Source organism: Misgurnus anguillicaudatus, chromosome 20, assembly GCF_027580225.2.
Source record: "Misgurnus anguillicaudatus chromosome 20, ASM2758022v2, whole genome shotgun sequence".
NCBI lineage: Eukaryota > Metazoa > Chordata > Actinopteri > Cypriniformes > Cobitidae > Misgurnus > Misgurnus anguillicaudatus.
Window position 1 is genome coordinate 6,725,043 of NC_073356.2, and position 27,960 is coordinate 6,753,002.

General features: G+C 37.2%; 3 protein-coding genes across 3 annotated transcripts; 1 reads left to right on the forward strand and 2 right to left on the reverse strand.

Annotated features, from left to right (window-relative positions):
- Window positions 1–335: 335 nt before the first annotated feature.
- Window positions 336–3,335, reverse strand: rpl15 (ribosomal protein L15). Its single transcript, XM_073858042.1, has 4 exons — window positions 3,199–3,335; window positions 2,389–2,571; window positions 1,559–1,694; window positions 336–696 (listed from the first exon to the last, which is right to left on the reverse strand). Exons 2-4 carry the CDS (start codon window positions 2,559–2,561, stop codon window positions 391–393), a joined length of 615 nt encoding a protein of 204 aa, XP_073714143.1. The 5' UTR covers window positions 2,562–2,571; window positions 3,199–3,335; the 3' UTR covers window positions 336–390.
- A 115-nt stretch (window positions 3,336–3,450) lies between these two features.
- Window positions 3,451–6,153, forward strand: nkiras1 (NFKB inhibitor interacting Ras-like 1). Its single transcript, XM_055220332.2, has 4 exons — window positions 3,451–3,597; window positions 3,788–3,892; window positions 4,133–4,374; window positions 5,167–6,153. Exons 2-4 carry the CDS (start codon window positions 3,799–3,801, stop codon window positions 5,407–5,409), a joined length of 579 nt encoding a protein of 192 aa, XP_055076307.1. The 5' UTR covers window positions 3,451–3,597; window positions 3,788–3,798; the 3' UTR covers window positions 5,410–6,153.
- Window positions 6,154–9,042: 2,889 nt separating this feature from the next.
- Window positions 9,043–26,070, reverse strand: ube2e1 (ubiquitin-conjugating enzyme E2E 1). Its single transcript, XM_073858041.1, has 6 exons — window positions 25,915–26,070; window positions 25,127–25,287; window positions 24,909–24,959; window positions 12,359–12,491; window positions 9,845–9,996; window positions 9,043–9,467 (listed from the first exon to the last, which is right to left on the reverse strand). Exons 1-6 carry the CDS (start codon window positions 26,032–26,034, stop codon window positions 9,374–9,376), a joined length of 711 nt encoding a protein of 236 aa, XP_073714142.1. The 5' UTR covers window positions 26,035–26,070; the 3' UTR covers window positions 9,043–9,373.
- Between the last annotated feature and the right edge of the window lie 1,890 nt (window positions 26,071–27,960).

A 27,960-nucleotide genomic window follows, 5' to 3' on the forward strand; every position in this document is an offset into this window, starting at 1 on the left:
AGAGAAATGTATACATATCTGTAAATAAATTGTACACATTAAGACCTTTTTAAAAAGTACTGCCCCAGTATCAGCTTTGAAACATTTTATCCGACAGTGCAGTACAGTTGTATAAAATAAAGATCACTGTGCACAAAGCAGGTCAAAAGCCTACCACAAATTATAAGGCTACAAGCCAAATTTGCAGGTTCTCAAATTCATTTGTTGACAATAATTTACTCGTGATACTCTGAACCACGAGGCAAAATTATATAATGTAGTTTTACCATCACTAAACAGCCCTCTACCATCCTGAAGATCGGATGTGCAACACAAAAGAAACTCTTAACACACTGTGACCATAACAAAGGTACTTTATTTGAATAAATGTACAGCCGCAGGACACATTCTTTAACGGTATCGGTGCAGCTGCAGGGTGTTGCGTCTCCTCCAGGCAGCGCGACGAGATCCACCGATGGTGAGGTGGAACTTGTGGCCCTTGCCGAGACCTCTGCTCTTTTTGCCTGCAGATGTGAGCCCACGCATTTCTCTGTGCTTGTGCACGGCCTTGGTGATCCATTGAGTGTCGGGGTTGCGTCTGATGGCTTTGTGGAAGATGTCGACGAGGATCACTTCGAAAAATTTGTATGTGGAATCTTCACCCACCCAGTAGGAGCTGAGCACCCGCAGACCTCCACAATGACGGCCAGCACGCTCCTAACATGACACAAAACACAGAAAGAGATACAAATCAGCACATTATAGCACAAATAAGACTGCCTTGTTGCATATTTAGGAAGAAATATTGTCAATGTTAAAATAAAAATCACACTAACACAAATGCTGCGAACTAGGATTTATCTGCAAAAAATTGGCCTAACAAAAAGAAATTTGCTAAATCAAGGGCGACACTTCTCATATCGATCAGCTTGCCAGTAGCTGTATTCTTGATGTACAGCCATTAGCAAAAAAAATAAATCAAAATACACAAACTCAACTAACATGAGGCCAAATAAAGCCGTTTATAGAGCAAATCCTCCATGTCTGAAGAAACAAAATTTTTAAAATGGTATTCAACAACACTGCAGAAGGGAATAAGAGAAGTGAGCTCATATTTTGCAAGGCAATCACCTATTGAAAGAATCTCTCCTCCACCACAATATAAAAAAACTCTTTACAGTGAATACTTGACAGTAACATGCCGAATGCACTACTAGTTTGCAGGATGGCCGACAAGGTTAAGCTATCTTGAATTTAGTAAAGATGCTGGAAGTAACATTCTCTGACCAATCAGTAATCTGCCATGTTTTGTTGTGCAGCCCTACTAATCGCATGCGAAGGTCATGTAAATTGTAGTAAATCTGTAAGCAGGTGATGGTGATTTACTACTAATTAAGAAACCGGCTTTACTGACGAGATGTGCATGACAATCACATGCGATTTATCAAGCGGCAGTTAGTTAGGCGTTACCCAACAAGCGGACCAAAAAGCAATACACCAGATTAAAGTCAAATTAGCACAGTGTATACACCTGCATTGGTTTACAAAAAATCACATGGCAGAAATAAGGCTCACATACCTCAGCAGTTGACTGCAGGCTGCGTGCAAACTTGATCTGGTTAACACCATGGTGCACAGGCTTGCCATAGGTGGCACCTTTGGGAACGGGGCGCTTGCGACCTCCACGGCGCACACGTATACGGTAGATGACGTAGCCCTGTTTAGACAAAAGCATAGCATTTCAGATAAGTGTTTCTAACATGCAGACTTTAAGACCCTGTTTATACCTGGTATTAAGATGCGTTTTGGTTGATCGGATCACGAGCGGACGAAAGAGAAATGTCCGTTCATACCTGGCTCAAACACCCTGTTATACACCGTTACTTAGCCTCATCCACTTGTGTTAAGATCAACCAAAACGTATCTTAATACCAGGCATAAACAGACGTCGAGAAGCTATGATGCAAGAGTTGTGGCATTTTGCGTTAAACTAGAAATATACAAATTGCAGTTAGTCATTCTTTGATTCCCATTCAACGAGATATTTTGACTGTTGGCATTTTAACTAGAAACCAGTCTTCAAGTGTAAATGTTTTGAAATTGAGATTCATACATCATCTGAAAACTTAAGTTTTCCATTGATTGGTTTGTTAGGATAGAGTTGTCCTTAGCAACACATATTACTAATAATAATAAATGCATTTATATATTTACAGTAGGAAAACTACAAATTATCTTCATGGAACATGATCTTTACTTGATATCCTAATGATTGTTGGCATAAAAATCCCATACAATGTATTGTTGGCTATTGCTACAATTATACCCATGCTACTTAAGACTGTTTGTGAAGTCCAGTGTCACAAATGTCACGTGGCTGTAGAGATAATGTACTATCCGCATCACTCACCCTGTTTGGCCTTATATCCCAGTCTGCGGGCTTTATCGGGTCTGGTGGGTTTAGGAGTCCGGTGAAGGGAGGACAGCTGACGGTACTGCCAACACCGCACACGGAGCAGAAACCGCATCACATCAGACTGCTTCTTCCTCCATAACTCCTGCATGTACTTGTACGCTCCCATGATGCCTCACCTGTGACAACAAATGTATTTTAATGACAAAAAACCCAACTGTATTTGTAATATAAAATAGAAGAATATGTAACGTTAAATCGATGTGTAAATAAAAATACAATCTGATAAACCAAAGACTTCAGCTAGAGACAAACAGCTTAAAAGTTTCATAATTATACTTTACAAAATAAAGACACTTTTAAGGTGGGTGAAAACTTGTTATCTGTATTTCACAAATGTATACGATAACAGTTAAGTTACAGTTCCTGTGAATGTACACATTACAGTTGATGGAATTGGTACATCAATTGTAATAAGTATATCAAAACACAACAATTAGTCTAAACTACAGAAAATGGTTTAAATAAGCTCAACAAATGATTTTGAAAGCAATGTATTCAATTTTATTCTGATCTACTCAAAATAGAGAAACGTGCAAAGACGGGCATGACATTAGCATTACCACTACTGCTCTCATTTAGCGTTAAAATCAACGCAAATGTAATCATTGCACAAAAATAATGATTAGATAAGACCACTGAGATATTCCGACACATAAATGTGTAATTTGGCATTCGGATGACAAGATCTGAATTGTGATATTTGATGGATTCTAGATTCAGAAAACCAAGAAAGTCTCGCTTACTTGATGGCGTACTAGCCGGAAAGAGAGAGGAAAATTACCCATAATGCTTTATGAGAACTTGGCGGTGTTTTCCGCTTCCGTTGTTAAAGAATTATGGGAAATGTAGTTTGCCCATTGACATTAAACTTTCTTAAAACACAGTCAAACGTAAAAGACAAAAATATACACAGTGTTGTTAAAAAACAAAATTCCTTTAATTTTGTAAAATAAACAATACGATATTATTTTATGATAAGCTATTACTTTATTCAAAAGCTTAACTCGGGAAAGCAACCGACTCCCGGATGTGACATATGACCATATCTCGCCTCAGTCACACAGAGATGCTTTTATTTTCAGGTTTATCTTATTGATTACTAATCAGTTTGGTCTTTTAAATGGTCTATCAAACGGCGTAAGGTACGTAACTACATTTCTTAAGTTAATTAACTAGCTAGTGTATGTCATAAATGCACGACAGATTGATAATTTCTTTATATAGATATATGTTCAATGTAAACTTGCTTTATATCAGTACTTTTTTCTGACATGGCTGGTTTGTTCCGATCACTTTGCTCTAGTCTGTCTGGTATTTTTCTGTGTGTTTTAGAGGGGACAGCCATGGGTAAAGGTTGTAAGGTTGTGGTTTGTGGTATGGCATCTGTGGGGAAAACAGCAATCCTGGAGCAGTTACTGTATGGCACTCACATTGTAGGTATGTCTGCCAGTGCCGTGGTTAAGTTAAGTTACACTGTTGTCCTAAACTCATGCACTGATATGACAGCATAGGTAAGCCTACTGATGTCATTCATTCCAAAAGACATGTTTCTATGTAACATTTAAAATTGATAACAATTATCCGATTTACACATACATTCAAAAACCTATAATAAATACTGTTTTCTGTTTAAACTTATTTAAAGTTGCAGCCTTTTCCATCAAATGTGTGTTTCAGGGGCAGAAACAAGTGACACTCAAGAGGACATATATGTGGCATCTGTTGAGACGGACCGTGGTGTGAGGGAACAGTTACGCCTCTATGACACACGAGGACTGCGGGATGGTCTGGATTTACCCAGACATCTCTTCTCTGTGGCTGACGGCTTTGTTCTGGTCTACAGTGTGGATAGTCTGGACTCTTTCAAAAAAGTCGAGCTATTGAAGAAAGAGATTGACAAGTCCAGGGACAAAAAAGAGGCATATTTTTCACATATTTAAAAACACCCATACAGTTTTCTTCACAGATGAACAGATTTCAGCCATAATGTATAGTTATACACTCACCTAAAGGATAATTAGGAGCACCTGTTCAATTTCTCATTAATGCCATGGTGTAATGGTGTGGGGGATGTTTTCTTGCCAATTGTGCATCGTTTAAATGCCACGGCCTACCTGAGCATTGTTTCTGACCATGTCCATCCCTTTATGACCACCATGTACTCATCCTCCGATGGCTACTTCCAGCAGAATAATGCACCATGCCACAAAGCTCGAATCATTTCAAATTGGTTTCTTGAACATGACAATGAGTTCACTGTACTAAAATGGCCCCCACAGTCACCAGATCTCAACCCAATAAAGCATCTTTGGGATGTGGGGGAACGGGAGCTTTGTGCCTTAATGTGCATCCCACAAATCTCCATCAACTTTCCTATCAATATGGGCCAACATTTCTAAAGAATGCTTTCAGCACCTTGTTAAATCAATGACATGTAGAATTATGGCAGTTCTGAAGGCGAAAGGAGGTCAAACACAGTATTAGTATGGTGTTCCTAATAATCCTTTAGGTGAGCGTAGTTTGGTCATTGGCTTGGTATACTTTATTAAATAATTTCCAAACCTGATGCAGAAAACGAATGGAAAAATAGCGGGCTGTCACTGTTTAACTTTTTTGCCACATTATTGCCATCACTAGCTTTTGTTTTGCATAAAAATGCTGCATAAGAAAACGATTAAATATTCTCGCACCGATAATGTGTGTGTTTGCAGGTGATGGTGATCGTCTTGGGGAACAAGTCTGACCTGCGGGAGCGTCGTCAGGTGGATCAGGACGCAGCGCAGCAGTGGGCGCGTGGGGAAAAGGTCAAACTGTGGGAGGTGAGCGTGGCAGAGAGAAGTTCTTTAATCGAACCCTTCACCAACCTTACCAGCCGCCTCACGCAGCCCCAAAGCAAATCCTCCTTCCCTCTGCCCGGCCGTAAAAGCAAGGGCACGCCCTCCAATGACAACTGAACACCTGCATCACCAGCTTCAGGCCTGTTTCCTTAATTAAGAAGTTAAAGGGCTTTTAACGGTTAGTTAGGTGCAGCTATATTTACACTTATAAAGCACTGCATTAATAAAGTACCTCGACTGTACTAGGTGGTGTGACAAGTAGGTGCAATGTCCTCATCCAGTTTGATTGGCTTGGTAGAGTGAATATCAAAAATGTTATAAATTACAATAAATTACAAATCAAATTTTCTTCAGATCAAATAGAAAGTTAGTAATTATTTCAAATGAGCTTAAAGTTATTAAAACAAATACTACCCTGACGTACAGTATAAATACTAAACAATTATGTTTTCTTTGCGTTACATTAATAAGAGTTTGGAGCAATAACTTTCATCTTGGGCTCATTGTGAAATATCATCTTTCTTTGTATTTGGATCTCAAGAGATTTACTTATTTATAAACGTACTGTATAAATAGCTGCCGTGTAACTATCAGTAGTAATATCGTAATACTGTGTTAAGTGTGTAATGTCTTCCAGTGCTATGTCCAAGACTCACCATAATCCTAGATCAGGTGATCTGCGCATTTCAACCCAATAATGATTATGTTGTGATGCTTTATTAGGCTATTGTTTTAAATGGCTTATCTGTGTACTAGAGAATACATTTTAAGTTATCTCTGTGGCTTAATGAGTAAGACACATTACTATTATTACTGTGTTTTCCTATTTATATCATCCAAATAAACATGTTTAATTAATGACTAGGTGTGATTGTCTCTGTTTTTTATTAATCTGCCCATTTGTGGGTTGTTCCAATTCACTACTCTTTCGGGTTGTTTGTGTACAAAAAAGCCACTAAATTAAACGGCTGTAAAAATGTATCAGATTATTTTCATAAATCTGTTAATTAACTTCAGTACTGATCAAGACTACCAAATGTTGGCAAAATTTCCATGATTTTAACTCTTTAATCGCCAAGTTCATAAGTGATGTCACTGATTTGAGGAAAAAAACACAAATTGACTGATTTTCAATATAAAGTGATTGTAGACTGGATTTTTTTTACCTTTTTCACAGTCTTGGGCATGCCAAAGATTGGTAAAACATTGGCTTTGATGCATTGTTAGTTTTTGTGCAGTATCAGCTTTTTTTCTTTTCCTCCCTCATTTACTGTTTTTGCCCTATTGATTTCCATTATAACAAAATTTTTTGATTGCAGAGCCATGACACCTTATTATCATACATGTTTGATTCTTTTGCAAAGAGGTAAAATTTGTCATTTTTACTGTTGATTACCATGTGGCACATTAACCCTTTAGTAGGCCTGAGCAAAAAACTTAAGAGCTTAATTTCTGGCTTGTTAAATGAGTTATATGGAGTACAACAGTATATTATAGATAGAGATGGAGTGCGTGCGTTGTAAAAAAATCATCTCTGCATCAGATTTATGAACATTTATTATAACCCAAAATGCAAAAACAACTTTTGTTGTTTCATCAAATCAGTGACACCACTTATGAAATTGGCAATTAAAGTTGTTTTGTTGTCGCTTTGGATAAAAGCATCAGCTAAATGAATAAATGAAAGTTCAAATCATGGAAATTTTCTAAGCATTTCGTAGTTTTGATCAGTACTGAGTGTGATTACCGTAACAGATTTATGGAAAAAAATTGGAAAAATATTAATCTGATAAATTTTTGCAGCCATTTAATTTAATAAAATGTGTGTCTGTCAATATAAAATTTGTCACCAAAAATCATTCATTTTGCTGAAACACAGAAAAAGTTGTGGCCAAATTATTAAAAAACGATCAATAAATGGCCAAACATGGCCTCAACAACCCATAAGGGTTAAGAGATAACTATGTGTGCACTACTGAAGTATTAAATGCTCCTCAGGAAGGTGAATGAACTTGCGTGTCAGTGCCCAGTCTATCCACCTCTATTACAGCATAATCTTTTACGTTTTCTCATAGACTACTACTGTTACTGAATTGTGTCTAAATGGTAATGTGAATTTCGAAGAAAGAATGTAAATAAATGTCTAATAAAATTAGGGCTTTTTAACCCCATAGGGCAGTGGTTCTCAAACTGGGGGCCCCAGTTTTATTACATTTTATAAAATAGATTAATTTATCATGAATTCTGTGTAATTAAACCTAAAAGAATAAGGCTACTAACCAACAGCACTACTTTGTATCATTTAATATGTTTTGTTTAATTAAAATGTTACATTTTAATATTTATATTTTAATATTAATCATTTTAATATTTTTTACGTCATAATTTTTCTTTGAGGGGGCCCCGAAGGAATGCACCGTACACAAAGGGGGGCTGCACGATGAAAAAGTTTGAGAACCACTGCCCTAGGGAGTCAGCTGACATTGGCTTAACTGGGCACTCTCTTCTATACATTACATTATTACTACACTCACTAGTACAGTTTAATCTTAGCTGCTGTACTCTGCAACTTTTGTTGTCCATCGATTTTCTGGTTTCTCCTGCTTTTATTAATGTAAAGCTGCTGTTTGTCATTGTTTAGAAATTATTAATTCGGTACTTGGATGGCAAAATAATAATTCTGACAGTGCGTGAGAGCCTATCTGAATTGGCCAATTGTTTTGCCAGCCAGGGTTTCCAAGACAATGTCTAAGCCTGGTCCCAGACAAAAACGCATGGTTGAATAGCCACAACTGAAACAGCTTGCAGGAACATTTCTAAATATCAGTACGCAATTGTTTTGTCTTAAGATGCAAAGTGGTAATGTTTTCAAAGTGAATTGTTCTCTGATATCTACATAAAAGGTATGTAACTTTATTAAGTGCAAAAAATGTCCAGAGACAGTTTTATATGTCCATTTACAACCCTAGGATTTGCCTTTAGAATAAAATGGTCTATTATTACCTTTTTGAAAGGTCATGAATAATACTAGGCCTTAGTTTAATAAGGAAATATAACTAGTTTTAACAAACATGCCTTATTAAAAACATTACTTGTGTGCATTATGAGGCAAAACAAAGTGCACTGATGTATTTTAAGATATGTGAGTGCAAGTTGTTTTCAGTTTGGACAGCTCTTACATTTATTTTACTTCCGTGAAACCGCCCCTATATGTTTGAGCCTGTATCAGACAAAAACACGGAATTTGAGGATAATCTATTGTTTTGAGATTGTTAATGGACATTTCTGAGTGGTACGTTTGTGTTTTTTCCAGTATGGACCTGCAAAACGTAACTGTAAAGTCAAAAGAAGACCTTCAGCCTAAAGTTAGCATATAGCAACTAGCATATAGTGCCAACTCAGTCGTCACAACTTTGTTTTTAGCATTGCAACAACATTTAACTTAATGTTGGGGCATACATCACGACTGTAATGTCACAGTTGGCGTTACGTTGAGATTGGTTTTCCAGCAGTCTTTTGCATGCACAAGGTTTACATAAAAAGGAGGTGACGATCGTGTTTGAGGCTCATGATATGTCATTACCATGTACAGAACTCAAATGATTTCATCTATGCCTACATAAATACAGTTTTCCATTCTATGGCACCTTTAAGTGTCTTAAACCAAAACTAAGCCATAATTATATTAATCTAAACAGTGTCAAGAAATCCACCCCTATGAGTATTGGTAGGAAAGTCACAGAGAAACGATTTACACCAATCTTAACTTTAATATTGGTAGGGAAAACATGTTGAACAATCTTACTGTAGGTTCATGCTGTGAATTCATTTGACAACTAAGATCAATTTACAATAGGAAGACAAAGAAAACACACAATAAGATCCATTTTGGTCAAACCATGATGCTACTTGAGCCAAGGGACAACTTAAAACAACAAAAGTACTTAAAGAAAACAAAATTTTAATTCCATCATAAAATCCACCCTGTATTTTTACCCTATATAGCTGGATCCCACAATCCCCCTTCCCTCCCTCCCAAAGTCCCCAGACATCCACCAGGAGGCCACACGGCTGGAGTGAATTATGTGGCGTAACGTTTGGTCCACTGTTTGGCTATTCTGTCGTGTTCTGGTCTGTTGGTTGTGTATTGCGTGGCGATGCTTCCTACCAGAGGATCAGCTGTAAGAAACAAAGGTCAAATTATGAGGTTACAAACACACTTTCAGTAAGCAGTAAATGTTGTTGAGTGGAGTTTAATGCATCAGATATCAGGAAGAAAAAGTTAAAACTGTCAGTATCGACTACCAAAATTCAATATCAGTTCATCCTTAACACAGTGATGAAGTTTTATACTACACTTTGTTCAAGAAATGTATGCAGTATTATACATGAGCATTAAGTTTCTGCATATATGCTCACACCTGTAACTGCCTGTGATATAGTCTAGGTCAAACACGTTGAGCTCCAGCATACAGACAGATACTGCAGCTTCAACCTTCGACCAACAGGCAGCTTTGCTTTACTTTACTCTGGACAAACTCAAGTGCGTATCTCAGCGGGGTTACAGTCTGTGAGCAGCGAGCAGATGGACAGGAGCACTTTGGAGATGGTGAGTGCTGGACTCCAGTTGTCCTTCAGGATGTCTAGACAGATCACACCCTGACTGTTGATGTTGCAGTGATAGATTCTGGTGCGAAACGTCACCTGAAAGCAAATATGTTCAATCAGCACGTGATTGGAGTTATGATAATGTGAGCAGTAATCTAACATGACTCGAAACATACAGTATTAAGGGTGCTTTCACACTATGGACGATTATGATGATAAAATCTTCCTAAATTCAAGAGAAAAGCGATAAAGACACAAGGAACAATATTGCTAAGATCACTTTCTGAGCTAGGCTTGGGCAATAAACCAGTAGATATTGGTCAACCAGTAGAGATTTTGGACTATCGTCTCTATCGAGGTTAAACGCCCACGTCACGTTTAGGGCTGTGCAAAAATATTGATACAGTTAGCTATCGGATAATTTTTTCCACACTAGTGTATCGATATAAAAACCATCAAATCCCTCTGTGTGCGTCAAACGACCACCTCCGCTGCTGCAGTTGTCGGCTGTCCAGTTGTCTGTCATATACGGCCATTCGGCCAATGTCTCAGAAGTTAGCGGGAATGAGAAAATGGCAGAAAATTTAAAAACACCTGCAGCTTTCAAAGCCGACGTGTGGAAGCACTTTGGCTTTAAAAAAGTAAAAAAAAATTCTGCTTTATTTATTTACATTTTTGATAAAAAAGGAGTGAAATTTATCGTAGTATATTGTATTGTATCGCGATACATCGTATCATGGGCCATGTATCGTGATATGTATTTGTATTGTACCGTGAGGCCCTTGCCAATACCCAGCCCTAGTCAGGTTGCTGTGCACGTGGTCACGAAAACGTAACATTTGTACACGTATTTAAGCACCACAATTTTAAAATAAGTGACTTTAAGCTGCTGAAACAGAAACAAACGTGCTATATGCGCACGCAGTTTCTGAAAGGAGCGCCCAAGCCGCACACCCACTGCTCATTAAGCTTGTGAGCATTTTTGCCACTTTATTGGCCTTAAAGGGACACTCCACTTTAAAAAAGAAAGATATTACGCAGTGCCCGAAAATAGTTCCCTGCTACTGAAAGTTACCAAGGGGACTATTTTCGGGCAGTGCGTAATATCTTTTTTTATCATTATAATATCATTGCGCCTGCTGCAGCCATGTTACGGCAGTAAAGTCCTTGATTATTACGCCAGAATGAGAGTGTAGTTCCTAGAAAATCAACCTAGAAAAATCGCAACTTTTAATTTTCCATCAGTCTTAGTACACAATGAAGAGTTAAGTTTTAAATAGGAAAAATATCAAAACTCTGTTTTTTTGCGCGATGCTAATGGTCTAATCAGATTCAATGGATTGTGCTACAAAACGGAAAAAAATCAAATGTTTAACACTAGGGGAGTGTCCTTTTAAATACACGCGTGTCAAAATTCCCGTCTCATAAACACGACCACAAAGGGCTTAAGAGAAAGTAAACAACTGAAAAAGAAAATGCATGTGTAACAGTAGATTGAATCCAGACTTTGGTCTTAAAGGGACAGTTACCTAATTTTGCTCCTGTCTATCACTGATGTAAATGAAACAGCATTGAGAGAAAATCTCTCACAGCTCTTGACTAAATCACTTTTCTACATTTAATAAGATTAGATATTATTTATCATCATTCTTTCATCACTGACTGTTTATCTTCAGAGAGCTTGAGATTTGTTTGTTTTTTACCTGCTATGTTTATGCTTACATGAATTTGTGAGAATTATGAAAATTCGATGGCCTTAAAGGGACACTTCACCCATTTGCATTAATCTTTGTATAGTTAGAACCCCAGTCATGTTTTTGAATGGTAGAATGTAAAAATCATCATTTTGCATCATTGAAAGAAGGAAGTCCAATATCTTTGTTGAGGGGGTGAGACTACAAACACCCCTTTTCTCGGTCAAATAGGCACCAAATTCAAAATGTATGTTACATTTCGACTACAAATATGATGCACTTTCAATAAAGATTCATGTTTCTACGGGTGAAATGCTCCTTTAAATATTTTAATAACATAAAAAACCTTATTAAAAGATAAAAACCCTCTACCGTGATACAACGTTATCATAATATAAAATGTATCCTATTGTGATAAGATTTTGATCATATCGCCCACCCCTATTCTGAGCTGTTCTTTTTCAACTGATGAACAATAAAACATTGACAGCCAATCAAGTGCTATTCTAATTTCAAGTGCTTGCATATTTGAATGGAGAACAACACTGTGAAGAAGCTCATTGCTGAGGTCTATAACATAAAATGACCTTGTGTATCCAGCACTGTTGCTGCGATATTGACTATGTAATGTTTTTGTTCTACTACACTGATCGTACAGTTTGGGAACATCACTTGCATATAACGTTGCTGTCTGGCTTTCATGAAAATCATATTTTACAATTATTCATATAGTCTATATTGATGGCATGACAGAAAGATCTGACCTTGGGTGGTTTAAAGGGGTAGTCTGGTGTGAAAGCGATGTCCAAGAAGAACACTCCTCCTTCATACACTGAACCTGGAGGACCCAGAATAGTGGACCTCCATTCATAGATGTTGTCTCCTTTTGGACCGGCACTGAAAACGAAATGGGAGAGGTTACTGTACAAGCACCCAACAGTTTTTACTTTTAATTCTGAAAAGGCCCCTATATAACAGATACTAAACAAACAATACACATCACAGCTAGATAACTGATACTAAATAAACAAATCGATAATAAATAAACAATTGACGTTGGGGCTAGATAAATAAAGATTATGTTTACAGCTGCTGTGATTAAATGTGATGAAAACAGAATTCTTAACGGGTACTTCAAAACTTTGCGAGATAAATTTATTTGTCATTACACCAAATTAGAATGACACCATATTGAAGGAAAATGCATTATGCAAAAACTTGCTAAATGATGCAATAAATAAAATGTTATATGATAATGCTATAAGTTTGTAAAATCTATTTGAAAATATATTTAAAAAATGGAAATTATATAACAAACATACACGTTTCACATTCTTTCTGATCATTGATCATCTTCCACTTTTAAAACTTTTGACTATAGACAACCTTTGGAAGTACAAAATGTATGTGTTATTGCAAACTATGTGATATGTATTATGCAATATGCTGTGTTTGGTCAATTTGAGTATATTGTGCTGCCCTACACCAAATATTTGACAATAAACAATTATGACTTGTTAAATTGTGCTTCCATAATACACAAATAGAATGTTTAACAACCAAAAACTATTCGGACGAAAATAGCAAAAAAGCACCGGTTCCTAGGTTCCTATTGATTGCATCATCAGAGTTTTTTTGGGTCAAATTTATTCAATATTTTTGCTTCTTCAGCCAAACATTGAACATGTTTTTTTGGCAATTTAGTTACAGTTGCTGAACATTCGGTGCATCCCTTCTTCAATAAACATTCTTGGATCCCTTGAACATGTTAATGTTTAAACTAAGGCATCTCATGTTCTCAATAAACCAATGTTATTCTTTATCTTTAATGTTTAAAGAACATCAGTATGTTATAAACATAGTTAAGATAACCCTTTAAAACTGACAAGTAAATGACACAATCCATAACACACAAAGATGCCATGATTAGACTGCTGAGGAAAACCAGACCACCTCAAAGCTTTAAGTGTGAATGAAAGAGATCATGAAATTTCTTAAAGCCTAGTGCACATTGTACCATTTTTACAAAAGGAATCCAGGGAAAACACATACTGATAAAGTTGCTGAAAAGTAGCTTTGAATAAAAGTGTTTGCCAAACACATAAATCTAAATCAATGATATGCTGACAGAAGTGAACGTGTGTCATTAAAACAATATGTATGTAATTAATAAATAAATGCACAACAGATAAAAACTAACATGAGAAATTCTATGAAAGCCACAGAATTTAGTACTAATTTAATGTTAAAAACCAAGAACAGTGACTTCACACAACCATTCACATTATAACCATTTGCTAAGAAACGTGGAGGCAAATAAAGTTCACTCAAGTCTGGAAGCTCACACACAAAGACAAACAGAAAATAGGAAAATAAATTACAAACACACTCAATTAGCAAACAACTCAAACAACAGAAAAATAAATTACTAATTTCAATCAAAAGTAAACACTAACCTTACAAATATAAAGTTCTAACAAAGTAGACTAAAGAAAACAACTTACTTTTAGTTGAGCACAACACACTTCTAGCAAACAAGTACTTCGGTTGGGTTTAGATTAGCAACAAAGCTAAAACATGCTGGATCTCATCTTTCACTCTTCGACTCATAACCACAGGTCAAGAGGTGAACTAAGCCCTCTATTGCCCCTGGAGGTAGGGAAGAAAACTACAGGCTAAATAATGTGGAACCTCCCCTTTGATCAAATGAAGGTACAAACACAGAAAGTTCAGCTATCTACTGAAGGAGAAAACAAATGTCAAACTTTGGTTAGGATGTGAATGCTTTAGGTGATAATGCAAAAATGGAAGTCAAGTTAGGATAGATATATACTTGTTTAGTCTTTTTTTATTTTGGAATTCATTTTTTTTTTTCTATTCAGATATGCAAGTCAACATGTATAAATTGCTAATAGTCAATTAATAGGGAGATAACCTAGAATCGAATTGATTATCTGATTTGTAGGGCTGCAGCTATCGATTCTTTTTGTAATCGATTAATCTAGCACTGAATCGATCGATTAATCGAGTAATCGGATAATTTTTTTGTGTGTTTTTAAACAACTAAAACAAATAATTCATAACAAAAATGGCTTGGCTGTAAAATGTTCAAGCATTTGGCTTTTATTTCTAAAAAAACAGAGGTATTTGGCTCCAAGAAATAAGCCTATTTATTTCAATTTTTTACCCATTTATAGTGTTTATAAGTGCCAGTGCCAACAATTAAACACTTTAATTTATTAATATGCACAACAGGTTTCATGCTGTAATCTAGCCCTGACATCAAAGTAAATATCTGGTTTATGTACATTTCTACACCTGCAGCATTTACCATTAGGCTACTAACATATAATATATCATTTCTGGGGTGAGCCTATTTGCTATGGTAACAACCTGTGTGTGCGCGCACGTGCACCTGTGTTTGCGTGTGCACGCGTGCTGTGCGTGAGGAAGAGTGACACCCCAGTCAGACGTTCAGTTGCTTCATTGCATTTTGGTACTGCAGAAATACATACATTCATTTTCAATAGAACGCTGCATTTGGTTTGCATCACTTGCATTGCGGTGCATTTTAGGTTAAGAATCCGTTCGAAAAATCACAACATCACGTCCCGCTCTATACAGTGAATGCATGCTGAAATTATTGTTGCGTGGCTACATAAGTTTAAGCATATGTGATGCATTGCGCGATCGGTCTGACTCACGTGAGAGAGAATAACTTCCTTATGCTAAACTCCAATAAGACAGAGATTATTATTATTGAACAAAATATGTCAGATTACAAGTTGCCCATATGATTGCACTGTGGTGCCGTTTTTTGGTACACACACCTGTAAAGTGCATGCGTGCATCTGAAGGGGTTCTTTTTTAATCGATACTGTCCTGCAATTGAACGTGAACACGTTTACTACTTAAAAACAACAAAGCTAAACATCATATCTAGTCAAACCGCATAACGACATCGCTACAAATACAGTATGGGATTAAAATCAGCGGAAGCTACGTTACCTTGTTTCATCGACGCTTGGTGAAACATCAGTGGATGTTTTCAGTTCAGATGCTGAATGTAATGATAATGTAATGATCCCAAACTTTAGACAGTCTCTCTCTGCTGTTTATGGACATATTCGCTCCGCCATCGCGCCAACTAAATTCAAAATGTACCACGCGCTATGATGTGCTTCCTGAACATTGAACAACGATCCGTGTGAATCAGATCTCGGCGCGTGTAGTGCGCGTCATTGGAATTTAACGAGGCTTCGAGGCAGAATTTTTGCCTCGAGGAATTTTTTGAATCGAGTAAATCGAGTAACTCGATGAATCGTTTCAGCCCTACTGATTTGAAGATAAGGAAAAACTCCCAACCCAACATATTCCGCAGCCCACTTATGGCACTTTCCCATTGATTGTACCCCACGGTTTGGTTTGGGTCAGGTCGGGTCAGCTCACTTGGTTAGCTTTTCTATCGATTTTAGTAACACTTCGGAGTGGAAGGGATTATAGGCGTGTCATTATATTTGCGCTGCCTTCTGCAGTGACATTATACAAGTGACAGCGTTGTTGTATATTCCCATACATTTATTTATTTCTCAGTCCGCCACAAAATTAAAATTGACCGCCACAAATAGATTGCACATCACATTTATCACGACCTCCTCTGTCTCACATGACAGTTTCTTTACAAATACCTGTGGCATCGGTCGACACGCTCCGCTGAGCCTCATTTAAGTTGCATTTAAGCATATATGCAGACGTGTGCGTCGCGAATATGCCGCCACAAACTGCAAGTCTGGAAAAAAACTGTTATGGTGTTCCTGATGATTCTCAACCTGTGGATGTTTTTCATCAGCAAAAGGGAGTTTGGGAACTTATAGCAGAGCAGAGCACAGATGACAGACAACATGTTTGCTCGAGACAGCGCAAGCTAGCATGAAGGTAAAGCTAATATTTCACACACCGGTAATAGCCATGGCGCTGGTAGTGACGATTCAATAAGTACAATCAGTGATCAACAGTGTTTTCGCGTCACGTTTTGGTAGCAGCTCGAGTCGCTTGGAGCCCCAACTGTGGAGGTACTAAACAAAAGTATCGGGTACTACGTACTGCAGCCAGTGGAAAAGCTATCAAAAGTAAGCTGACCCGACCCACACCAAACCGTAGGGCACTATGCAATGGAAAAGCGCCATTAGACAGGTATAATCTATAAGATATTTTTATAGAAATATGCAAAAAATTAACAGATAAAAAATTACCTTTTAGAAGAGACTCGTTCATATTTTGTATGAATTATGAATGTGTATGAATTAAATGAAAGTTTATTGCAATCCCAAACTACCGGATATCAAAACCATTGCCATTAATAGGACAAAACGTTTTTTTTGTGTGTGTGTGTGTCATTCACTATAACAACAACAAGACTTTGCGAAGCCACTAATGGGTCCTGACCCACAGTTTGAAAACACAAGGGCAAGAAAATGGATGGGGATTCCTTTTTTCATTTGTGTGGCTCTCCTGAATCTGCAAGGGGTTTTTTTCCAGGCATTGTGCCATTTGTAAATTAAATTATAAATCCCTTACACATTTTCTGTGATTTGTGTGTGTTAAAAGGGCTTAAGTAACTGCACATAACATTAAGTGGTTTTAAGTGGGAATCATCACAAGTTATAAAAAAATAAACAAAAATCTAAAAATAACCAGTTTTTCCTGTAAGAGAAACATACTTTCAGAGGAACACACACTTCACCACATACTCGTCCTGTGTTGATGTCTATGCATAACACACACAGTGTGGATCACACCATCCACTCGGGTTCACATTTCACAACTGAACCTTCTCAAAGACGTTGGCACACAGAGACACCCCCCCTCCCCCCCACACACACACACACAATGTTCTTATGGGCTTTTCACACGCTTACTGCTGCTACTCAGTATAGTAACACAAAAACGCTTTCTATCTACAGTTGCTTTACAGTTATGTAATACAGTTAACATTATAAAACTAATATGGAGTCTTCATACACATTCAGTTCAACAACTTAAAAACAGGAATAGTGAAGGGGAAAAGAGGTTGTAACAACACGACTGAACAATATTACAGAGAATGTCGGCGCCGGTGTGCGTACACTCATAGAAAACAATGTGTTACATTTTTTTAGAACGGCGCGGCGCTGAGCTGCGCGGCTGGTGTGCGATCCCCTTTATGCCGCTGCAATCTTGTGCGAGTAAAATACTTTAGTACTAGGGGTGTGACGAGACACTTAATCCACGAGACGAGACGAAACACGAGATTGGGTTTACGAGAACGAGACGAGACAATATTTTTAGACTTTTTAAGAAACCCTCAATGATAAAATAAATGAATAAGAAACTGAAATCACATTATTTTTAAATGTTTTAACTAATCAAGGACTGGCCCTAACAATTATTTTGCTAACTGAAAATGAAGTAATTTTTTATTTTGGGGTAATAAAAATAGACCCAAGTGAGCAGTAGCATTTAAAATTACATAATAACGAAGATGCAATAAAAATTGGTTCAAATAAAGTATTTAAACGAAGTTACATTAAACAACATTTTGTGGCCTATAAATAAAAAGCATTATGTATGTATTATAACAAATGCCTGCAGGGGGCGATAGAGGACTCGTCTCGCGGACGCTGTCTTCACTTTCACTTTAGACGGAGAGAAACGCTTATTAGTCAAACAATGTTTAAATCCATATTAATATTTAATATATGTCAATTTCTTTACACTAAAAATGATACAGTCACTGTCATTTTTTGAGCAAGAACATGCAGACATTAAATCATGTAAACTCTGTGTGAGGGTTTAATCAGCTGGGACTTCACATCTGACACTGATCGACAGACAAACACAACGTGTCTCAGACTTCAAACGAGCTCCCAAACGAACATTATTGGAAACCTAAACAAAAGAGCAAACGCAGTAAAAGACAAATATAATGCATGCACTGTAAAATGGTCAAACAGAAAGCTGCATCCTTCGGAGGTAGCATATGCAGGCTGCATACGTCATCAAGGCTTATTTCAGATCATTAACTGAGCATTACATTCGCAAGTCGTGAGCATATTACAACAATTTGCAATTAACTAAATAATTAGTAAACTTTATTATTGTTAATAGTCTCTAATAAGACAGTGCTGAAGTAAATGTAGTTTAAAAATGCGACCTCCGAAGGATGCAGTCTTTTATTTGAGAAACGGCCAGCAACTCCACAAGATATCTCGCGAAACACATTTAATCTCGTCACACCCCTATTTAGTACTAGGTGTCACTATTGCTTTGTTAGAGAACATTAATATGTCCTGATTGTGTGTAACACCCGTGTCTAACCACAAAGTTAGTGACAAAGACTTACCATGCACTGTAACATGCTAAAGCAGCCCTGTATCTGTGATCAAGCCAGCTGCGGTTTGACACACAGTGACCCTGATTCTGATGGGCGCTTCCCGTGTTGTTTCAGTAATTTCTAATTTAGGTCGGTTTCTACGCAGCATTTTGTAAATGAGGCCCTTATTAAACATCAATTAAATTACTTTCACAAAAACGTTTTTCAGTGCATTTCCACAAAAAGTCTTTTGAAGTTCAGAATCAGGACATGGTTCACTCTCACCAATGTTTCTTGTGTAAAGATTTGCCAGTATCTAAGCTTTGTGTGTCTATTTAATAGGCAGGGAACTTTTGCAACACACATTCAATCTCATCTCACTCATTAAAACCCCTGAATAACTCCAATTAGCTTGATGTTAACACAGAGGTTCACCTTTTTTATGGGTTACTCATTGACAGCCTTTAACAGGAGAATGAATCTGCCGTTTTTATTGTTTGATACTGTTGTCTGACGTCTACCTAATGACATTCATGTGGTTTTTACATTCAAAAGCAATAAGTAATAGGCGATAAACGCCATTTTGAAAAAAAATGAGTTTGTCATGCCATTTGGCTGTGTACTGAACCTATTCACTGCTCCATGAACGTTTTATGCCAAATCACTACATTTTCTTGTTAAAATGTAGGTACAAGATGCCGTTCTTTTCCAAAACGCGATAAGCGGCGGAGCCTATTTTTAGCCTAAACGCGATTTATCCTCTCGACCAATCAGAATTCGATGAGCGTTCGACGCAATCCAATGGCGGCGCTCTGAACAGATGTTTGTTTATGTTCATTCATTAAATTACTCAAAATGAGGATTAATGTCATGTTAATACATCATCCGGAGAATGTACTCGTTTGCAAGGCGATCTTCATCAAAGTGTTTGGTATCTACAACTTTCGTTTCAGAACTGGCTCGTTTAATACCGTTTTGTACGTTCGCGATAAAGTTTTTTTTCCTGTGAAGAAGCCTGCTAACGTAACATGAAAAGTACTGAATAGTTCGATAGCCTGCTGATAGACAGACTGGCGTTTGATACATTGACCATGATAAGGTGCTATTGAAGATTGTGTGTAGTGCAAAAGTACAAAATGTGGCTAGTGAACAATGCAGGGACATCTGTAAAGTTGTGCTTTTTGGATTGGACATTATGAGCGCGTTGTTACATGGTATGTCATTGAGAGATCGAGGGGAGCTCGCTCTGTGTGTGTGTGAGGTTAATACAACTGTGTGTAGACGAGAGAGAGAGAGAGAGAGAGAGAGATGTGAAATATATTGAGCAAAAGAGGTTCCTACCGCCCTGCTAAGGAGAAAACTGAAATGGTGGAGGGAGTAATAGCAAGTTAGTTATGTGTAATTCTGTTTATTTCATACTGGCTCCAATGTATATCACAATCTGAATAATTTACTTATTAATTTATAGTATGAAGAGTCCCTGAGTATATGTTGCATGTTCTCTTATTTGTGTTTTTTTTTTATGGGAAAAAATGTATGGATTTATAGCGTTTTGAAAAAAAATAAAATTAACTTTCAATTTATAATCAACAATATTGTTGTTTGATTTAATAATCATTATTCAACATGTTCAGACTGAGCAAAAAAAACAATTTTAACAGAATAAATTGAATATTCACAAAATGTGTGGGTCTAGGTAAAAAATTTACTTTTTCTGAAAACTATTGAAATGGATTTATAGCGTTTTGGAAAAGAGCTCTTCAAACCCGACGTGTAACACAGTAAGCGGGCATCAGAATCTAAGGCTGGTAAGTCCTTATCACCAATCTTGTATATTTCTAATGTTATGTTAGATTATGTTATACAGTTATGTTTAGTGTTGGACCTTTATTAAAATTTTAATGTTTTTAGTAAATGTGTTTAGACACAGATGTAACACAAATCAGGACATATAAAGCCATTTCTAACAAAGCAATACTGACACACAGCACCGAAATGTTTTAGTCACACAAGACTGATGCGCCACTCCTGTCAGATCCAATATTGGTATAACAGCAATGATTTTTAATTCAGCATATCCAGCATCGACCTGTGGCTTCTTTACAAATTAATCTTAGGCACATTGACGTAAACAAACACTCAGTTTTCCCCACGCGAGCCTGAACCTCTTTAAAAACAAACTTCAACCACGCATCCCCAATTTCAGGTTCCGAGGGAAGGATATACAGCGACAGTGTATACGGTTTGCCTCCTGACACTTGTGTTGTTACTTCTCTACACGCAAACCTGTGGGCGGGGCTACAACAGTAGTTTCTACTTTGGAGGCGGTGCTTAAAATCTCTCCTATGTCATAGATTGGTACACTCCAGAACCTGGTGTTTCTGGGCTTGGTGTCAAAAACAGTTGATAATTCAGTAACAAGGACGTTTTGAGTTCCAAAACTTGCAGGATGTTCTTTTAAGTACGATGACAAAATATGACAAAAGCTCAAGTTAAAATTGATTCCTTGATTCACCTCTTTTATATTAAACAATGAAAAAGGCAACTGTTTGTGGGCTATTAGTCACATTGTGTTTATCTTAAATAAAAGTCAGATCACATTTAATGAGTAATCAGTGGAAAAATCTGTTGGGAGTCACACTTAAATCACATGGTTTGTTGAGTACAGGAGTGACATTACTTAGAGAATTGTCACTTGCCAGAGGATAAAACGGCATAAAAACGTTGACAGACCTTAAAAAAGAGACCCAGGTCATACAGAGATCAGAATCTCTCAGAGATATGGTGTGGGCAACCAACAAACAACCCCCTAGCAACCATATAGCAACATGCTAAAAATACTACAGACACTTTACCAAATACACAGCCTTAACTTCATGCCTAAATATATTTATACAAAGCCATTATGTCTTGTGCAATATGCCTGCAGACGTACATTTATTCAGTTAGCAGACGCTTTTAACCAAAGTGATGAAAATGAATAAACAATAAGCAAAGTCTACAAAAGCATTTTTTTTCCTTTGACCGGTTCAAATTACACTGCACGGATGCTTCGTAGGTGTCACTCATACGCAGGTGCACACGTTACCAGACTCTCATGGAAAAGGATGGCGGAAGGATGAGTGCTTCTGCTGACTATTTTTACACATTCTAAAAGAGTGTAAACAACCTGTTCGCATTAAATTCACGAAGCTAAAGATATGCCCTTTTTTATCCTTTTTACACTTCATATAGTATACTTACAAAAAATCCAAATAATAATAACTGAGCATTTTTTGAGGATATTTAGAGATGATTGAAGTGTATGTACAAAATAAACTGTTATTGTTATACAAGCCAAAATTGTTTAATAAAAAATAAAACCATGTTTCTTTAGCATTAAATTACAACTTTCAGCTAGGACACCCCACATCTCTTCTCGTGCCCTTTGTCAAATTAACAATAGAGCATATTAAGAAGTCATCTCAAAAACAGGCGCATAAAAGACAAACACAACAAGCTATAGACTTGAAAGTGTGTTTCTCTTTATAAAGAGACACCAGTGCAAAATTACATAAGGCTGAACATAGTATTTTATACACACTTATGAATATCTGTATCAGATAACTACAGACATCAATGTCACAGCTGCACTTCTTAATATCCAACCAAACAGTAAATGCAATAACACAAGAACACAAGGAAAGATCAGACTGCAAATGATATACTTTTATGACAACTGTAAATAGATTTCAAGTCTATTAGTAGTTGGGTATATTTTATTTTGTAGCCACAGCCTAAAGATTTATAGGTTAATTGGAACTAGTCTCTGCTCTCTTGCAGAATTAACCACACAATGACCTCATTGAATAAGTTGTATATCCGTAACTAGACATGAAACTGATGCCAACCACAAAAATGTATTTTCCAAGCACATCAGAGACACCAAATCAGCACCTAATACACCAAACAGCACTGAACTGGCATAACTACAGGCCACGAATGGATCTTTGGATCAATGCATCTTAATATCATCTAAAAATGCTAGGTTATTTTTAAACCAGCATTGGGTCAAACAGGGGCCGTTTACACTTGGTATTAAGATGTGTTTTCGTTGATCGGGTCACAAGTGGACGAGAGAGACGCATCACGTTTACACGTGGTATTTAAATCCATCTCTTTTGTCCACTTTCGACCGCTTCTGTCCTAAAAACTGTGAGGGGGTGGTCTGTGAGACGGTGGGCGAGTCTCTCTGCTGTCATTTAAACGCAAGCGCGAGTAATGATGAGTTTATATGGACGCGAACTAATATTATGTTGAAGTCCGCTGCTTGTGTTTGACGTAAACATGCTGCACAGTGTTTATGTATATGTTAGAGCTTTCTCTGAATTTTCAGCGCAATTGGTGAAATAAGATCACGCGACTTTCACACGCTTGCAAAATGAAACTGCGGAGATCAGCTGCTTTAGTTTTATAAAGAAAGGCTAAAAATAGCGCTGTTCACCGTGTGTTCACGCCAGAAGTCAGAAAAGACGTAAAATATTGTGTTCAGTACCTCAGATTAGATAAACGGGTGGAGAGAAGGCGGTCGCCCGTGGCCGTTCGAACACATCTAACCACATGTGCGCCTACACTACAAAAGCAATCCGATCGAAAGTGTTTTCGACTATCTCTGAATGTGGTTGAAAGTGGTCAAAAGTGGACGAGCTCAAAACGTTTTGAACACCATTAACGTCGTCCACTTCAATTGTCCCCAGTGCTTCTATCAACCTAGAAAATGTGAAAAAGATCAACCCAGTAACTTAGTTTTGGTAAACCATTATCTACAAGCACATGAAAAAATAGGTTGTTGAAATTTGGCTCTCCTTATGATGTCATAAGGAGCTCTTATTATAAAAATACCACCCCTTAATCTGCACTATCCAACCACAGCACTGCCATTTAGTGCAGAGAAAAGCACAATTGAGTTTAATTGCAACAAACCGCCATCATTGTGATCAGTGTTTGAATTTCATCAGCTCATTTGCATTTTAAAGGACACACCCAAAACGGCACATTTTTGCACACACCTACAGTGGCAATTTTAACATGCTATAATAAATTATTTATATGGTTTTTTTGAGCTAAAACTTCACATATGTGCTCTGAGGACACCAAAGATTTATTTGACATCTTAAAAAAGTCTTGTGCCATGGCAACTTTAACCGGATTGCTTGTGCTGTGTAAACACCCATGTGGTCAAATGTGTTCAAACAGCCACAAAAGACCGCCCACTCTCCGCCCATTGATCCAATGTGATGTACAAGCACAACGTTTTCCCATCAGCCCTGACTTCTAGTGTGAACCCTAGCTTTCATTGATAAAACGAAAGTGGTTTTGCAGCATGTTTACAAACAACACTCTGACCTAATATTTTTTTTGCGTGAATCGCGTAAATTTAAACCAGTCATTTCTCACGCTTAAACGAAAGCAGAGTGACTCACCCCCTCAGAAATCAGGACAGAAGCGGGCGAAAGTAGAAAAAATGGATTTAAAATACCATGTGTAACTGTGAATGTGTCTCTCTCTCGTCCACTTGCGATCCAAAAATGCATCTTAACATCAGGTATAAACGGACCCAAAATGCTGGGTTGTTTTAACCCGTTGTTGGGTCTAATACAAACATTCTCTGGGTTCATTTAACCCAACAGATCAGTTTGTCTGAGTTGAAAATAACCCAGCATTTTTAGAGGATATTTAGATGATTGACCTTAAAGTGCATGTACAAATATCAGAATGCCATTCATCTAAGCAGTGGCTTCCAAATTGCCTAACCTATTCATAGTTTACAGTCATCTAGGCACGTTTCAAGCAATCTCTGACCAAAAACGAGCGTCACCCACAGAAATTAGTTTTCACATTGATATTTATATCTTCAGATAAATATATAAACCAACCACAGCAGATCACAGCTCAACACAAAAGCGTTAGGAGGATTTCCTCACCTGCAGTTTGGAGGAGGGTCCAACATGATGTCAGCCAACTCTTTCTGAATCCTGCAGAACACATAATTGAATTAACTTCATGACTTAAAAACTGAAAGCTTTGATCAACAAATTCGACTTTGAAGGCACTTTTCTTATAGGAAAACAACGCTGCCCGTCTGTGTCAGAAGGGACCAGCAGCCCTGTTTATGACATAGCCCAGATTGGTGTCTCCTCACCTCTTCGCGCTGGTGGACAGAAGCTTTGAGGTCTTGCTCATGTTGACTTTATTGTCTTTCTTTTTCCCAGGCGTGTCTTTATCTTGCTGCTGATGGGTGGAGGAGGATGAGGAGGATGAACTAGAGCTGGCGCGCGAGTCCTCATCCGACATGCTCCCGATCTGCGCGAAACAGACGCAAAAAGCTCCAGTGTAACAATTTATTAATGTAACAATGTACTGATGTAACAACAGTTACGCATTGATGCCTAAGTGTAACAAATTTAAGGAAATATTCAAGTAACGTTGTATTTGTGTAAATCTGTATCGACACCGCGGGTTTGACCTTTAACTCGAGATTAACAACACAACACGATCCCGACGAGAGATTACTCCACATTTTACCTTGAAACAGCAGTAAAGTCTCGCCTAAATATTCAGACGTGAATCCATTACTTCTGTTCGATCAAAACTAATGTAACGCTGACCCGATAAACTCACGCACGCGACCAATGACACGAGATTATAGGAAGTCGAGCACAAACAAACATCGATGTCGTGCTCGCTCCTCGATCTCACTAATCCGACGGGTGAGTGTGGTATAAATAAAGTAAATGTGTCGATCTTTCGGTATGGTTGTATTTGTCGGATCAGGAGCTCATCTGAGATCAGCCTGTCTTCGTTTAACATCGACAGATGAATATCTCTTATCCACAGCCAGAAGACGGGATTAAATGTAGCCTAGCGAATGGTTGATTTAAATATAATTAAAATATGAGACATATTAAAATGTTTCGAAGGGTTGTGTACCTCTCTTTGTGTCGGTGTGTGTCCGTGGACGCGCGTGTCTCCCAGAGCGGAAGTGCTGCTGCAGTCTCTTTCTCTCTCACGCGCACACACACACGCGCACTTAAAAGCGCAGTGAGACATGGGACAATGAACACGCACGCAGTTTATTACTACTATCTTCTTCTTCTTCTTCTTAAGTTTAAAATATTTCAACAGTATCCACTTGGGGTCTAAAAACAGTTAACACTACATGTGGCACTTTTTGTTTAATGTTCACTTAAATTTAGCTGTTACAAGGTTAGTTCTAGGTAATTCCTCAATTTCTTAAAATATTGAAAAGTGAATCTGAAACATGAAAGAAAATATTAGGCTTACATTCATAAACTAAACTTATGTTCGTAGGTTCTTTGATGTGGAATTTGGTGTGATGTAAGGAGATTTTTGATGTTTGTAATTGTTTGTATGTTAATATAATTTACTTTTGGAGAAAGAGTCTCATATCACAAGTGGAGAGTTAAGTTACTCAATTTTCAACTAACCTATTCCTAATAGTGAAGACACATTTCTTTCTAACTCTCACATCATGTTAATTATTTACATTTGTGAAATTCAAATCACTCAGCTGCCTTGGCACAGATGTGCTCCCCGTTCTTATTTCACTTCTCATTTTCATCATAACTTAATATTAACTCTTATTTGTATTTGAGCAATGAGTGGGTTAGAAACACAAAAAATATGGAGTTTCTATCACAAAAATAAGTAATAAACCACACAAAGTGTTTGTGAGATAAGGTGGTAATGAAGCACAGTTCTTCTAGACTGATGTTGATGTGTCACCTAAGTATTAGCCTATCTGTAGGACAGCACAACATGTCACAAACAATAGATTTAAGACCTCCTTTTGTAGGCGTCGCAAAAGAAACCCTTACAAAATCAAATTGTGGGCCGTTTAGCTGTATGGTTCACACCTCTACAGACATACATGTTAATTGCTTCAATTGAGACAAAGCTATAAGGGTTACACAATTACAAAAACATATATTTTAAAGGTTTTACTACTACTCATTTACAAAACATTCACTGGGACCGCACCACTTTCACACCTTCATACATTCGTACACCCCACCCAGGACCTTACGTTCAGGAAATGAGTGGCGCCTTGTGTTACCTTCACATCGGGGCATTAAATCACGTTCCTGCTCATTTTCCTTCACTTCTCCCTGCTGGTGGAATGATCTTCCTATTGCAATCCGGTCAGCCACATCTCTTGCAACATTCAAAAAACTATTAAAAACCCATCTCTTCCAAAAATATTTGACATGGGTATCGTATAGGCATTTCTTTCTCTTCTCCCATTTCAGTAAAAAAAACCCTTCTTTTTCTCTCAACAGGTATTGTTCCGGAATCGGAATAGTGAAAACTTGCATCTTTGGATAAGCACCTTTTATTTCCTCCCTGTGACACATCGCTTTTATTGTTCCTTATCTTTGTAAGTCACTTTGGATAAAAGCTGCTAAATGCCTAAATGTAATTGTACACATACACCCACATTCGTACGTTTTGGTACGATTTGCTTATTGTGTTTTTCTAATAATCATGCGATTTTATGTGGTTTACTTCAGACTAATTCTCATATGAAATAGCCAACTCATAAATATGTATGAATTTATGGGAGTATTATTAATACAGTATATATAGTAGAATATATTTTTTATTATTTGTTTATATATTTTTGCTGTATTTAGTAATTAAGTATATTTCTACAGTACAGATATAGTTATTGTCAATACTGTTCCAGATGATGCAAATACTAATGCACTAAATAAAACAGGAATAACCTAATACAGCAACTAATAAAACATCAATACACAAATTATTAATCAATCAAATAAATAAATAAGTAACATTTAATAACTCACTAAGTAACAAAGTTAAAGGAATAAATGGAAGAAATAAGCAACAATAATGAACATAAGTTTAGTGATTTACAATGAGTGACAGTAGATCACGCAATGTTATCAATGGGTGTCTACACACATACGCAGTTTGTATAGTGTTATTGCCATA